The following is a 16,875-nucleotide window of genomic DNA, read 5'->3' as shown; positions in this document are numbered from 1 at the left end:
AGGTCCAAACTTCATGGTGTCCACTACAAGGGATAGAAGGACTACTACAAGAGAAGAGATCCATCTTCAAATTTAAGACAACCAAAGACAAGGAATGTTTGGATGGTCACCACCACTAGAGAAAGGTGCAGTTCTTTGGTGATCACCATAATCATTAACATTCTGTGGATAACCACCAAGAAAAGAAAAGATCTGTATTCTCCGGTGACCACCACAGATAACAAGATCTAAAATTAGAAGTCACCACAATGTTGGATGACGATCTATTTTCAGTGGTGACCAGCAAAGAAGAGGGGATTCACAATTGCCAGTAACCACCTAATAAGGTGAATTTCAGAAAGATTACATGGTGAAGAACATGAACAGAAAATAAATTCCTTATGGGTCACTAATAACATTATTGATGGAAGGGTTTCTACACCATGTTTCAAGTACCACACTTTGTTTTTTATAATATAACCTCTCTTTGTTTGAAATGTTCAATGTATTTTTTGTGAACATTTTATGAACAATTCCTTATTTGGCATTTACCATAACAGCAAAATGTGGGTTCAATTTAACAGACTACATAGGAATACATTTAAAGTATTCCAGGTGGCAGTGGCGTACCTAGAGCCTTTGGCACCCGGGGCGGATCCTATATCTGGCACCCCCCCCACACTTTAAAATGTAAAAACACCCACAAAAAAATGTAATGTTTTCAAGAATATTTTTTGCACAAATTTCACAGCCCCCCCTATCACAGTGCCCCTTGCAGTCTGCCCTCCGTCTCTCTAATCACAGTTCCCCCTTTTGCACTCTCTGCCTCCCCTGCACAGTCCTACCTTCAGCATAGATAGATAGCTAATATTAGCAATGTGTTTAAGTTTGAGTAAGAGATTGGAGACTTGCTAAAGGAAATATTCAGAGACTACAGACATGATACAGTAGATGGTCAGAGACTGCAGACGTGATACAGGAGATGGTCAGAGACTGCAGACGTGATACAGGAGATGGTCAGAGACTGCAGACATGATACAGGAGATGGTCAGAGACTGCAGACATGATACAGGAGATGGTCAGAGACTGCAGATGTGATACAGGAGATGGTGAGAGACTGCAGACATGATACAGGAGATGGTCAGAGACTGCAGACATGAAACAGGAGATGGTCAGAGACTGAGGACATGATACAGTAGATGGTCAGAGACTGCAGACATGATACAGGAGATGGTCAGAGACTGAAGACGTGATACAGGAGATGGTCAGAGACTGCAGACATGATACAGGAGATGGTCAGAGACTGCAGACATGAAACAGGAGATGGTCAGAGACTGAGGACATGATACAGTAGATGGTCAGAGACTGCAGACATGATACAGGAGATGGTCAGAGACTGCAGACGTGATACAGGAGATGGTCAGAGACTGCAGACGTGATACAGGAGATGGTCAGAGACTGCAGACATGATACAGGAGATGGTCAGAGACTGCAGACATGATACAGTAGATGGTCAGAGACTACAGACATGATACAGGAGATGGTCAGAGACTGCAGACATGATACAGGAGATGGTCAGAGACTGAGGACATGATAGAAGATAGAAGAGCACTAGGGGGGCCGGAGAGAGCACAGACGAAGCAGAGAGCACTGGAGGTGCTGAAGGGCACGGTGGGGGGGGGGGGGGGGACTGGAGAGAATTAAGAGAGGGTTTGGAAAGCATTGTAGGGGGGTTGGAAGGTGCAGGGGGTGGATTGCACTGGGGGGGACAGGGAGCACTTGGGGGGGCGAGCAGGGATAACTAGGGGGGTGGAGAGCACTGGGGGGACAGGGAGCACTTAGGGGGGTGGGCAAGGAAAATCAGGGGGGTGGAGAGCACTGGGGGGACAGGGAGCACTTGGGGGGTGAGCAGGGAAAATCAGGGGGGTGGAGAGCACTGGGGGGACAGGGAGCACTTGGGGGGGTGAGCAGGGAAAATCAGGGGGGTGGAGAGCACTGGGGGGACGGGGAGCACTTAGGGGGGAGGGAGAAAGCACTGTGGGGAGTTGAAGAGCATGGGGGGGCTAAAGAACAGGGGGGGTCTAGTGCACTGGGGGGAGAGGGGCTAAAAGCACTGAGGGAGGGATTAGGAGCACTGGAGGAGGTTAAGAACTTTGGGGGGCCAGCAAAAGAAGTTGTATAGGAGGGGGATGGGGCAGCTGCATATAGATGAATTGATCTTTCCCTATTCTTCCTGCAGGAGGGAGAGGAGGAGAATCAGTTATTCAGCAGGAAGCTGCAGGAAGAATAGAGAAAGATGAATTCCTATATATGCAGCAGCCCCATCCCCCTCCTATCCAGCACACACTTTTGCAATGGGCACTCACCTTCTTCCCGCCGAGGCTCCGCCCCTTCTTCCCGCCGCGGCTCCGCCCCCTTATTCCCGCCGCGGCTCCGCCCCCTTATTCCCGCCGTGGCTCCGCCCCCCACTAGCAGCACGGACTGAAGGAGCTGCCAGCCACTGCAGCTGCCTTCACACTGCGGGATCTGTCTGACTCTGAACACACCGGGCAGGACACCGGCTGACACCCCCACAGTGAGTGGCACCCGGGGCGGGCCGCACCCCCGCCCCCCCCATTAGTACGCCACTGCCAGGTGGTACTTTATCCTAAGTCCAGAAACCCAGCCATACAAACAGCACTGCGAGAGGCACGTTCCATAAACCACTGTCACCAACACAGAAGACAAACTGTATGGCACCAGAGGGATATTTCATCACTGACCTTTAGGAGACACCAAATTAACTGTACATAGTGACCACCATAGGATTTCCTGCATATACTAAGTATGTGTATAAAAGGATCTCTTACAGTTAAGTATATTAACTGACAAACTGGATCTGGTCTTACTGGACTGAATCTACTACATTGTGACTTGTTGATAAAACAGATCAATACTCTACGCTGCCCTTATTTTTTTATAAAAGGAAATACACTTGAAATAAAAACACAAGGAACTAAGTGGAGCTTAACATAGTTATAATGTAGCCTGTAGTGTTGTTTATTGTAAGCACAGTGGTGACTGAAGTACAGAAGACTTCAATATGGTTGGTTGGCCTACCCTTAAAGTGTTCTTGTTGCCAAAGCCGCGGAGGCCATTCAACCATCAAATAAATATAGTCTATTGGTTTAGTAGGAATCAAGCACATGAGTGATGAAATTGGTCCCTTGTCTTCAGTGATAAAGTCTAGGCTGTTCAGTGTTCTATCTTTTTTTTTTTCTTTTGGCGTAATGTTCTAAGACATTTTTAGTTAAATAAAATATTTTATAGCGTCTGTACTTCAGCCACTACTCCTAGTTACCAGCAAACTAGGATGTGAATTGTTCTTTTCTCTTTTAGTGTATTCCCTCATAAAATGAACATACTGCTTTTGAAACTCATGGCTTTAAGACCTGTTTGCTAATAAGTTAAATAAATTAGGTTAGGAAGATAATAATGTTAATGTAACTTTTTAAGCCACTTGTTAGAGAAAACACTGGGGATGGAAGCCAACTCAGCTATGGTAATGATGATATGAGTTGTACACTTAATGTAATCAATTAACACTTTGGATCAGTTGTAAGACCTTGATATGGAAAGGTGTGCCCAAGTTCCTAGACTTTGTAGGCAAAAACGTAGCTTGGTAGTCTGTTGAAATATTGAAAATTGGGTTTTTACATGAAAACACATGTCGTTACCGAAGATACCCCAGGTAGTTGGAATGACTCTAGAAGATGAACCTTTCTTTTGTGGAGCTCTACTAAACATAATTCTTTAAATTAACGTGTTAAAAGGTTTCTGCTGAAGGCACTCAACATGAAATGTAATTCCACATTCTAGGCCTCTAGTCTGGCCCTAGCCATTTTCTACTAAGACCGGTATGATGTGGAAATACCTGGCTAAGAAGAAATAAGTGGGTATAAGTATTCTATATGACAAGAAATAGAAGTTGACTCAGTATGCAATCAATGGGCAATTGATTATCTGTAAAGCCAACTGGATACATATCTTCATGTGGTATGGGGCCAACTGCCAACTTTAAAACGACCATGTTGCATGATAACTGTTGGCCAAATAGCTAGGGACATAATTATGACTTGAAGACATTTGGCATGGAAGCCAATAAAGCCAACATGAAACACAAGCCTCATTGACTGACTGGAAAACACTTAAAGTCTATTTTTTGTTGGAAAGATCTTCACAAGAAGACAAGCCATGTAAACAAAATCAACAGGATATAGGACCTCTACATTCGGTGGAAATATCTTATTATGGAAACTAGAAAAGTTATGTAAACGTACAACGGTCCTCAAGAACAGCAAGGCTTAATTTTGCTTTTGGACCATAAAAGTATATAAAAGTAGGGGATCAATGACTTAGGATACTAGAATCCTGTCACAATGCTGGAATGTTGAGTGACATGGTATGAGGCGTAGTGGGAGACTAACATATAAAATTGTAATATCTAGCTGATCTATTTGTTAAGATAAGCCTTTGCCAGTTATCAGAAGACACATCTGCAAGCTACTTTGACCATAATTATGTCAAAGTAAGTAGGGCAAGGTTAAGTAACAAGAATCAGTAAGCACTTTATACATATATGTTCACACTCGGTTGTGAGATGAGGGACAACCTGGGCTAAGTGTGCTAAAAATGTAAAACCAAGTGTATGGCTGCTTGTACAGCTGAGATAACATTTTGAGAACTGAACCCCAAAGGAACCAGGAGGTTAAAGCTCCACCACAGTGTTAGCCCAAGGCTTAAAAAGTTAAACTGGAATCATGAGGACAAAATGGAGAATGGAAGATTTAGCTATGTTTCTTTGCTTACTGGTACTAGGCAATCTCCATTCCCAGCTTCATCACATACCATGATTCCCCCCACATGCTCGTTCTAAAATTTCAGACCAACCCTCTTTTCCGGGAAAAAAAAAATGTAGTTGTTTTTCTTTTTCAACTCATTGCTATCCCACCCTACCCCAACCAAATGCCCAATTCACTGTTCGTCCTCCCCGTAAACGTCATTCTGCTTGCGTTTCATGTTCTCGAAGTCAAAGTCTGTTCCAGTCATTCTCTTGTAGATGTCCTTGATGTCATTGCATGTGGTCTCAAAATGTGTGGTGGCATCATAGGAACGTGAACAGAACACCTGCAGGACAGAAAAGGATATCTGATGAACAGTTGGGTAGACACACAGGTAGACTTATTGTTAAAAAAGTGTAGTTCTGCAGTGAAGAATAGAGCCAGCATTTCACAGAACATGGATGACCAGGAAAGGTTATTTCAGATATAAAAGGAGTTTGCTTGAGGCATCCACAATTACTGTGGTTATATTCCAACTTTTTTTGTCATTCGTTATTTTTTTTTTTGGAACCGGTGTAAAAGAGATTAACTTAAGAGATAACTTAACTGCTTCCCATCCTTAGAACGCACCTGTATGTCCTCAGGTCGGAGCAGTGATATCTGGGCCATGGCTGCAGCCATGATCCAGATATTGTTTTGTTCAGCTGGCGATTCCCTACGGTGTAAAAGTGATCGCGTGGCTATACAGCGGTGAGAATTTCATCACTTCTGGTTTCGGTGTGTGTGTATAAAAGGTGTTCCCATCTTGTAAAGCATCTGATTAAACTGATCTTACTTTTCTCAGATGCTTTGGAGGGAAGCGTAGAGATCTGGGGTCTAATAGACCACAGATTTCTCCAGAAAGAGGACCCGTCACAGCTCATGCTATCACACGAGGTGTTGTTTATTCCTTGTGAGAGCAATAAAGTTAAATAAAAAAAAAAAATAGATTTTTGTCTTTCTGTAAAATTATTTTCTCTGATGTTCATTGATGGACACAGCTCCAGAATCGTATGCTGCCCCTTACAGTAATAGGATACTAGGCAGGAAAAAGCTTTACCATGCCTATAGGGCAGTCCCAGGGAATATACTACCACTCCCTGCTATAGGCACTCAGTTTTGTTGCAAGCAGTGTCAGAAGAAATATAACCCAACTCAATAGAGGGGTGGGTGCTGTATCCGTCAATGAACATCAAGAAAAGGATTTTACGGTAAGACAAAAATCCAATTTTCTCTTTTGTTCATTGATGGACACAGCTCCAGAATCTTCTTAATCATTGGGACGTCCCAAAACATAAGGGGTGGGAAAAAACACAGCAGAAATAAATTCCCAAAGGCTAAACCTAGCCAACCAGGTAACACAGAGCTCAACCAGTAACAACTGGAGCTCACCTGAAACATACACCCCCTCTAAGAGGACTAGTCCTCTTAAACAGCAGCCAGCAAAACCTTGTGGCCAACGCAGCATCCGCAGATGCCAGCACATCCACTTTGTAAAAATTTTGTGAAAGTGTGCACAAACGACCAGCGGCCACCCTGCAAACTTGCATCACTGATGCCTGATGGCCGAAGGCCCAGGAGGCACTAAGTGCCTGTGTAGAATGTGCCTTAACAGGGAAAGGAGAACCCTACCCTTGATTGAATAGGCTTGCACCACTGTCTGTCTGATCCATCTGAAAATAGTGACGGTAAACGCGGCCAAACCCTTGCAAGGTCAATCCATAAGGACAAATAGCGAGTCTGATTTCCTAAACGACTCGGTAGCCGCCAGGTACACCCTGAATGCCCGAACCACAGCCAGAGAATGCAAGGCAATCTCTTTAGGATGCCTAGGCTTAGGACACAGGTAAGGCAACACCATGTCTTCATTCAGATGGAAACCAGAAACAACCTTAGGAAGAAACGACTGACAAGGATGAAGCACCACTTTATCTCCGTGAACCAAGTAAGGTGAACGACAAGACAAAGCTACCAGCTCCAACAACCTACGTGCAGAAGAAAAATCCACCAAGAAATCTACCTTCTGGGACAATGTAAGCAGAGGAATCTCGCAAATATTTTTCAATGGCGGTTACTAAAGAACCGACAGCACCAAGTTGAGAACCCACAAGAGCAATGGAGACCGCACTTGGGGAGCAAAGTGGCGAACCCCCTGAACAAAGGTGCGAACCAAAGAATGTGTAGCCTAAGGCCGTTGAAAGAACCGCTAAGGCTGAACCTGGCCCTTGATGATACCCAAGGACAGACGCTGCTCAACACCTCGCTGGAGGAAAGCCAAACTCCGAGTCAAACGAAAAAGGAGCGGGGGTGAACCCAAGAGATTCGAACCCGCAAAGTAAACTCCTCAAACGCGATAATAAATCTTCTTAGAAGTAGATTTACTAGCCTGCAGCAGTGTGGGAATCAACGATTCAGACAACCCTCTATCCTTCAGCACCAGGCTTCTGACAGCCAAGCCGTTAAAGCCAGCGACTGTAAGGCAGTAGTATGAAAGATTGGCCCTTGGGTCAACAGATCTCCTCTAAGAGGAAGTCTCCAAGGAGTATCAGCGACCAACCGTATCAGATCTGTGTACCAAGGCCGGCGAGGCCAGTCTGAAGCCACTAGGATAGCCGTAATCCCTTCTGCCTCTAACCTACGCAGGAATCTTGGCAGAAATTCTAGAAGAGGAAAGACGTATATCAGAAGATACTGGCCACAAAGGAGCTACCAGTAAATCTGTGGCATCGGCCAGAGGATCCAGAGACCGTGCCACAAACCTAAGCACATTCCTGTTGAGACGAGAGACCAACAGGACTACCTCCGGAGTTCCCCACCGGAGACACAAATGATGAAACACCTCCGGAGGAAATATCCAGTATATCGATTGATAGTCTGGATTCCAGACACCCTAAACACAATTTGTGCCAAAAAACGCCACCTCACTCAGACAGGCTGGCATCCGTGGTGACCACCATCCAGTACAGGGGAAGGAAGATTTTCCCTGTCGAAACGCTGGCGAGTGAAGCCAAATCAGAGACCCTCCCATACCCCAGCTCAACAGGATCAGATTGTCTAGAGACTATGGATTCTTGCCCCACATGGTAAGAATCTCTCTTTGCAGAGGGCTCGTGAGGAACTGTGCAAACTGAACCGCCTCGAAAGTAGACACCTTTAGACCCAGCACCCACATGCCAGTGCAGAAAGACGACGACTGTTGGACAACAGGAGCCAAATTCATCCTGCAGATTTTGGAGCTTGTCCCATGAGAGGAACACCCTGGCTGGGGCCGAATCCGGGGCAGATTTAGATAGTCCAACTAGGTGGACAGAACCAGAGCCAATACCTGGAAACTGAATTTCCAACCAAACTCCTGCAAAGTCTGCACAGTAATCTCCTGGGTGTCCGTCAGAGCAGTCGGAGACTGTGTTTGCAGAAGAAGATCATCCAGGTACTCCAGTACCGCAATGCCCCGCAGGCGCAGCAATGCCAACACCGGGGCCAACACTTTGTGAAGGCCCAAGGAGCCGAGGCAAGACCTCTTGATAATGCTCCTCGCCCGCGGCAACTGGAGGAGGTGCAGATGACCGACATATATCGGAATATGAAGGTAAGCATCTTTTGAAGGAAAAGAACCTTTTTGGAGGATAAGCTTGAAACTCGATCTTGTAGCCGGACCGAATCAGCTCGTGGACCCACTTGCCTTGAATCAGGGAGGTCCACAGGTTCGGAAGGTCCCGCCCTCGGCTTACCAGACCAGATCCTATTGGAACCTCCGGAGGAGGTCCTTACAGACTTAGATCCCTTGTCTTGAAATCCTGCTTAACAATATCATCCAGGGAGGATCCGAATAGGTAATCCCCACAACGGGAAGATCAGATAAGGTCTTCTTGGAAGTCTGGTCCGCAGACCAGCATTTCAGCCATATCCTGCGCCGAAGGACCACTGCTGTCACGGACAGACGAAATTCAACCCCTGGACCAACTGGTCTGCCAGCTCCGCAAATGCAGGGAGAAGCTGTTGCCCCCTCCAGATCCTGGCGCAAAAGCTTTGCCCACTCTGTTAAAGTCTGGGACACCAATGCAGACCCTAGGGACCGAACCTAACACAGTAAACATGTGGCGGACCAAAGTTTGTCAAATAGATCTTTTAAAAACCAGACACTCCTCCACCGGAATTAGAGTGGATTTATTCAGCCTGGAGACCTGAAAGTCCACCACAGGTGTAACTGCCCAATTATTCAACAGAGACTCCTCAAGGGATACTGACTATTGAAACCCTTAGGCATCGCCATATAGCGTTTAGGACAACTCCACTGACTCGTGACAATTTTGTCACAGTAGGCAGGAAAATCTTTGCCGCTTTAGAGTATCTGCAGGCACCAAGGGGACTGGCGCCTCTAATGCAGAAGCAGCTGCATCCCCCATGTTTAAAATTTCCTGCACCGATACAATCAGTGCATCCACCAGCGCCTTTTCATGCGCATATGCGGTAAAAGAGGAATCTTCAAAAGACCAACAGTGACTGTTTAGGTGGGCTGGGTGGGATGGAGGGGAACACGGGGTCCGACAATCCCAGGGAGGGGCCCACGTCCACCCCAAAAGACCACCAAGGGAGAGGGGGGAAACCAATTACCACACCATGGAACCGGGTGGGCACCACTCCAGGCAGACCACTGCACCATCTTGGAATGGAGGTGCTGTGGGCCAGTGGTACGACACAGCTCAGGTCGTGACCAGGTCTGAGCCTCCTCGGGAGACGTTTAATTTGTCGGCCAGAGATCGGGTCACGCTTGCTGGCCGGACTGGAATGTCTAGATCTAGAATATCCAGTGCGTCGCCCGGCAGTTGACTTTAGTTCTCACAGGAACAGAAAATAATAAAAAGAGGAAAAAAATCCAAAAAATTGAAAAAATGCTAGGTCCAGAGATCCCAGCAAGAAACTAGGTCCTTACTCCTGTCTAGGCAGAAAAAAAGTGCCTATAGCAGGAAGTGGGAGTATATCTCCTGGGACTGCCCCATAGGCGTGGTAAAGCTTTTTTTCTGCCTAGTATCCTACTCCTGTAGGGGGCAGCATAACCCATTGGTCAAGAAGATTCTGGAGCTGTGTCCGTCAATGAATGAAAGAGGAAAAATAAAAATGTAATTTAAGAAATAATAAAAAAAAAATAAATTGCCTGTGCTCATGCGCAAATGTCCTGCACACATTTGTAAACAGTGATTGCACACACATGTGAGGTATAGCTTAGAGATTGGAGTATTGTAGTCTGCATCTCCCCAAGGTAATACTTAAAATCTGTCCTGTTAGTGGGTCCTGAGGACAGGGGTTGAGAACAACGCTTATGGATAATTTAATGTTCCACAGTTTGTCGCCATTACGATTGCGCAATTTTAACATGTGACAAGTTGGGTATCTATTTACGCAGCGTAACATCTGTTTATATTTTACCTAGAAACTGGGTATTATATTGTTTTTTTATGCACTAAAAGTCAATAAAGTTTATTTTTTTCCTGAACATTTGCGTTTGATAAACTGTTGTGCAAATATCGTGTAACAACAACCATTTTATTCTCCAGGGCCTCTGCTTAAAAAAGACATATAATGTTTGGAGGTTCTAAGTAAATTCACAGCAAAAAATTGACAAACACATCCAAAAATCTGCAATTTGGACACTAGGCAGGAAAATGCTTGACTACGCCTATGGGCAGTCCCAGGGGATATATACCCACACTCAGCTATAGGCACTCAGTTTTGTTACAAGCAGTGTCAGTAGGAAAGCCAACTCCACAGAGGGGTGGGTGCTGTGTTTGTCAATGAACATGAGAGAAATGGATTTTACGGTAAGTCAAAAATCCTATTTTCTCTTTCGTTCATTGACGGACACAGCTCCTGATTCTTCTTAACCATTGGGAGGTCCCAAAGCAGTGTCAAACATGAGGGGTGGGAAAATATCAGAAAAAAAATCCCAAGGCTAACCATAGCCAAGCAGGTAACATGGAGCTCAACCATAACAACTGGAGCTCACCTGAAAAAAACAATGCACCCTCAAAGAGGACCAGGTCCTCTAAACAGCAGCCTGCAAAACCTTGTGACCAAAGGAAGCATCCGCAGATACCAACACATCCATTTTATAAAACTATGTAAAAGTGTGCACACACGACCAGATGGCCGCCTGCAAACCGGCATCACTGATGCCTGATGACTGAAGGCCCAGGCGGCACTAAGCGCCTGAGGAGAGTGTGCCTTAACAGGGAAAGGAGGAACCTGACCCCTAATTGAATAGGCCTGAATCACTGTCTGTCTGATCTATCTGGTAATGGTCGCAGCAGAAGCGGCCAACCCTTTTTGAGGTCCAACCGTGAGTACAAATAGTGAGTCTGATTCCCTAAAAGACTTCGTAGCTGCCAGGTACACCCTGATTGCCCGAACCACATCCAGGGAATGCAGAGCAATTTCCCTAGGATGTTTATGCCTGGGACATGGGAACACAACACAATGTCTTCATTCAAATGGAAATCAGAGATGACCTTTGGAAGGAACAACGGACAGAGACGAAGAACCACCTTAGTTCTGTAAACCAACAGGTAAGGGGAACAACAAGACAATGCCGCCAGCTCTGACACCCTGCACGCAGAAGTATAGGCCGCCAAAAAGGCCACCTTCTGAAACAACGTAAGCAGGGGACCCTCCTGATATTTTCGAAGGGAGATTCCTGAATAACTGACAACACCAATTTGAGGACCCACAGTGGTAATGGAGACCGCACTGGAAGAACCAAGTATTGAGCTCCCTGGATAAAGATACGCACGAGGAACGAAAACCGGCAAGGCCGAAAGCTTGTCCTTGATGGTACTCAAAGCCAGGCGCTGCTCAACCCCCCTTTTGGAGGAAAGCCCAGATCCGAGCTACCAAAAAGGAGCGAGGGAGAACCTCAAAAGACTCACACCAGGGGGGCGTGGCCTGGCGCAGCATGTGAGAGGACGTGTGTGAGAGGAGCTCCGCCGGACCGATATCCTTTACCACTATTCCTGCAGCCCTCCGGGCACGATAATCCTCCCTTCACCTCCCGCACACCCGCGGCACTGACCTCCGCATGTCTCCGCCGAAGAAAGGCTCTGAAGCTGCGGCTAAACTAGCTGCATTCCGGAGGCTGGAGAAGGAGGCCCCGATCCAAGATGGCGCCGGCCCGTCGCTTGTGGTGGAGGAGCCTGAGAGCCCTGCTACATCCAAGGTGTTGGAAGCGATTGCCACTTGCCAGACCATGCTGACAACTAAAATCGAGGAGGTGAAGGTAGATATATCATTGATGCGTCAGGATATGCAGAAGCTAAGGGACAGAGTTGGTGAGGCTGAACACAGAATTAGCGAGGTGGAAGACTCCCTCCCCCCATTGCAAAGCTCCTCAGACAGGCTGCAGCAACAAGTACACCTTATCCTTCAAAAACAAGATGACATGGAGAATAGGCTGCGCCGCTGTAACCTGCGGTTCATTGGCCTCCCGGAGGGCTCTGAAGGTGCAGACCCCTCATCCTATTTGGAACAATTGCTCACTCAGACTTATGGCAGAGAATCCTTCTCACCCACTTTTGTTGTGGAACGTGCACATCGCCTCTCAGGGCGTCCCCCCCCTCAGGGTGCACCCCCCCGCACATTCATCGCTAAATTCCTGAACTATCGGGACAGAGATGCCATATTACGCCTGGCCAGAGTTAAGGGGAACATTCCATTTGGAAATCACAAAATAGCGATTTTCCCCGACTTCTCTGCTGAGGTCCAGAGGCGCCGCAAGAGCTTTTTGGAGGTCAAACGCAGGCTGCGTATCAAGAATATCAAATACTCTATGTTGTACCCGGCCCGTCTTAGAGTGGAGGGTGAGGACCGAGCCCACTTCTTTGAGGATCCGGAAGCCGCCATCTCCTGGTTAGAAGGACTGGAAGCTAGAGCCTGACCACCTTGCCCTGGCGACTTCATGATACTTTCTCCCTGATTGCCTATGCCTTACGCTGCTGCAGAGGTGGAGGGGGTTTTGTAGATCCTGCGGAACTCAAGACTTTGCATCCCCCTTCCCCCCCCTCCCCCCTCATTTCCCTGCACTACTGCTCCTGTGTTTGACCGGCGGAGCGCCCTAGCTCCACAGATGGCACTGATTTTTCTGTTCTCTTCCTATGGATTTCCACCTGCCCATAGGCTTTGCTACCCAGCGATACACCTGTTGGTTTTCGCCCCCTACACCCGCTCAGGCGTGTGTTTGTGCCCAACTCCCCTGTTGCCCCCTGCGACTTCTGTTGGACCTGGGCCCCCGGGCCCCCTTGCTTGTCCTAGTTGTATTTTGCTGTATTTTTGCTGCCTATCCTGGGGGTCCCTGGCCTCTTGATCTTGCTCTTTACCAGTCGCATGTGGGCCTGTTCTGGTTGAGGCACTTGTTTGGGAACATGCCCGCACAAGTTGGGGTTGGTGCAGGGCAGGGAGGGGGGATTGGGGTATTACCATTGTTTACAGTTTATATTTGGTACAATCTCTATACTGTTTCTGTTCTATGCACATTGACCTCAAGTAATAACTGCCTGCTCTTTTGCTGCCGTTTATTAATGCTAGTGTATGACCGTGGACTTGTTAGTTCTGTGGCCTTATTGCCTGAGATCCTGGGAGCCTCCGCTCCACGCTCCGTATTACCCCTGCCATGGCCGCATTGAAATTGTTGACGTGGAATGTCAGGGGTATGCGCGATAAGATTAAACGGACGGCTGTCTTTAATGTTTTACGCCGTGTCCGGGCTGACATTATAGTACTGGTGGAGACACATTTGGAGGGCTGCGTACAGCAGTCTCTCAAACGGCCCTGGGTTGGCTGGGTGCAGCACTCTGCATATAGCTCGCACTCCAGGGGTGTGGCGCTTCTGGTGGCCAAATTGGTACATTTCCAGCTCCTAGGATCTCAGGTTGACCCAATGGGTAGATATGTCTTTCTCAAAACGTCAGTCTATGGGGAATTGATGCTGCTGATGGCTTTCTATGTGCCCCCCCCTTACTCTGCTGTGGTTATAATGGAGGGATTGGCGTTTATGGCACAATGCCCGGGGGCCCCGGTGATCTGGCTGGGCGACTTTAACAATGTGATGGACTCGGGTCTGGATAGATCCGGTGGCGCCTCCCAGGCGCCGCCGGGGTCGTCCCCGACCAGGTTCTCCCGATTGTTGGAGAGCTTTGGTTTGGCCGACTCTTGGCGCAGCAAATACCCCGCTCAGCGTGCGTACTCCTGTTTCTCGGCTGCACACCATTCTATGTCACGCATTGATCTGATATTGTTGTCTCGAACCCTGCTCCCCAGGTTACTGGCGGCAGGCTTCGCCCCACGGACTCTGTCTGATCACTGCCCTTATTGGATACTGTTGTCCTTGCCCTGCAATAGACCTCCCCCGGCCTGGCGCCTGAATCCCGCCTGGCTCCCCTTGGTGTCTGATGGGAACGACATTGAGGGGACCTGGACACAATTCTTTTCTGATAACGAGGGCACTGCCTCCCCGGCTGCAGTGTGGGAGGCATTTAAACTGTTCGCCAGATCCACTATGATTTCCAAAATCAAAGCTGTTAGAGCGCGGGCTGCTGAGGAGATCTCCAGGGCAACGACAAATCTAATTGAAGCTGAACAGGCCTTTATGGCGGACCCGACTCCGACACATGAATCCCAGTATAAATTGACCTCTAAAGTCCTTTCCCAACTTGAATATGAGAAGGCGAAATCTAAGATGTTTTTTCAGAAGCAGAATCTGTTTGCACATGGAGAGCGGGCGGGGAAACTCCTCGCATATTTAGTCCATTGTGAGGATAGGCCCCCGGTAGTTATTACTTTAAAGGATGACCTGGGTAATGAGATCACTGATCCTGCTGCGGTGGCACAGTGTTTCCGATCATTTTTTAGTACACTTTACACCTCTAAGGCCCCCGCTGACTGCACTGACATGCATGACTTTCTGGACTCTATTGACTTTCCCACTTTGACACCCGACCAGATGGCGACCCTCGAGGCACCCATTTCTGTGGAGGAGATTGCAGCAGCCGTGTCCAAGTTCCCTAGATCTAAGGCCCCCGGCCTAGATGGCCTCCCGATTGAATTCTTCTCCCAATATTCAGAACTCCTTTCTCCTAAATTATTGGCTTTGTTTCAATCTCTGTTCAAAGATGCAGCCCTGCCCCCTTCTATGCGGGAGGCGCTAATTGTGCTCATCCCCAAGCCGGGCAAGGACTTACACGCCCCAGAGTCTTACCGTCCCATCTCTTTGCTCCCAGTAGACACTAAAATCCTTGCGAAAATTTTATCCCTCCGTCTTAACAAGGTGATCCTTTCACTCATACACTCGGACCAGGCCGGGTTCATGCCTGGGAGGAACACCTCATTTAACCTTCGCCGGTTATTCATGAATCTCCAGGCACAACACGACGGAATGGGTAGCAGGGTGGTGGTCTCCTTGGACACGGCTAAAGCATTCGACTCGGTAGAGTGGCCATTTCTATGGACCTGCCTGGACCGATACGGCTTTGGACCTAATTTTATTAAGTGGGTCAAACTTCTATATAGCGCCCCGGTGGCCAGGGTCCTGGCCAACGGCTGGCAGTCGACCGCCTTCCCTTTATCCCGTGGCACTCGACAGGGGTGCCCCCTCTCCCCCCTGCTGTATGCCCTGGCCGCGGAACCCCTGGCGATGGCCATTAGAGCACATCCCGGGATTCGTGGCCTACGTAAGGGACCGCTGGAGGAGAAAATCAGCATGTATGCTGATGACACTTTGTTATATTTGGAAGACTCTTGAGAATCCCTGCTCACAGCCCTTTCTTTAATTGAACGGTACGAACGATTCTCCGGTTTTCAGATAAACTGGGATAAGTCACAAATTCTCCCGCTTGACGAGAGCCCGCAGGCGATCGCCCCCGCAAACCCGGCCCTACAATGTGTATCCCGCATTAAATACTTAGGGATTCAAGTGACAGCTAGCTCAGCAGATTATGTCCCGGATAACGTTCAACCCTTGTTCCCTCTGCTTAAGGCTAAAATTCAAGTATGGTCCAAATTACCTCTGGGAGTGATGGGTAGAGTCAATTTAATTAAAATGATTCTCCTTCCCAAAATTCTCTATGTTGTATGGCACTCTCCTATTTATCTGCCACTCAGGCTGTTTAAGCAGATGGAATCACTCCTCAAGACCTTTGTTTGGGGTGCTAACCGGCACAAGATCTCCTGGCGCAAACTCAAGAATCCTACAAATCTAGGGGGGTTGGCCCTGCCGGATTTTAATCTGTACTATCTGGCAGCTCAGTTGTCCCAGTTCTTTCACATAGATAAAACAGATAGAGAACGCTTCTTGACCCTGCTCTGCCCTGGGTGGGCTCATCCCCTCGGGGACCCCCTCCTAGTTATCCTTAGGGGCGTTAGGGGCTCGCCGGAGCCCCTGTGCCCCAGATCTCTTCTATATCACTATTGTCGGATCTGGGAGGTGGTTGCGTCCAGGCTTCGGTGCCCTCCATTCCACACATTCACCCCTCTGTGGCATAATAGCACATTGCGTGAGTTCCTCTCCATCCCTGACCTGTCGGTATGGAGTGGGAGGGGTATTCTTCTCCTTAGCCATATCTCCACGACCACTGGTCTACGGTCTTACGAGACCCTGCGAGACCAGTTTGCGCTCCAGGGCCCCATGCACTACAGATACTTACAGCTCTCCCATGCCTATAGATCTCAATTCCCTGACGGCCCTCCTGAGATAGAATCGGTTACCACCCTTGAGATTGTTAAAAGTACAGAACCCAGTCACCTCATTTCCATGTTCTACTCTGAGCTTCACACACCTTCCTCGACCACTTTAGCTTTTGCACTTAAGACCCGCTGGGAGCGCAATGTGGGGGCCATGGAGGATGAGGAATGGGAGGATGCCCTGGAGACGTGCCGCAGAGTGTCGCCAAAACTGTCGGATCGCCTAACCCAGACCTTTATATTACACCAGGCTTATCTCACCCCACTTAGACTGTCCAAATATCACCCTGACTTGGTCCCCTCTTGTCCTATG

General features: G+C 48.0%; 1 protein-coding gene across 1 annotated transcript in view; it reads right to left on the bottom strand.

Moving 5' to 3' along the window:
- Window positions 1–4,326: 4,326 nt before the first annotated feature.
- The window catches only part of LOC309559507 (rab GDP dissociation inhibitor alpha), a 57,878-nt gene continuing 45,329 nt past the window's right edge, over window positions 4,327–16,875 (bottom strand). The window contains exon 11 of the mRNA XM_082262782.1: window positions 4,327–5,145. Within this exon, the coding sequence (XP_082118908.1) occupies window positions 4,993–5,145 (153 nt within the window). The 3' untranslated portion in view covers window positions 4,327–4,992. The remainder of the gene's footprint in view (window positions 5,146–16,875) is intronic.

This window comes from Pelophylax lessonae, assembly GCF_965119305.1.
Source record: "Pelophylax lessonae genome assembly, chromosome: 7".
In the NCBI taxonomy this organism is placed as follows: domain Eukaryota; kingdom Metazoa; phylum Chordata; class Amphibia; order Anura; family Ranidae; genus Pelophylax; species Pelophylax lessonae.
This window is presented reverse-complemented; position numbering and strand designations above follow the sequence as displayed.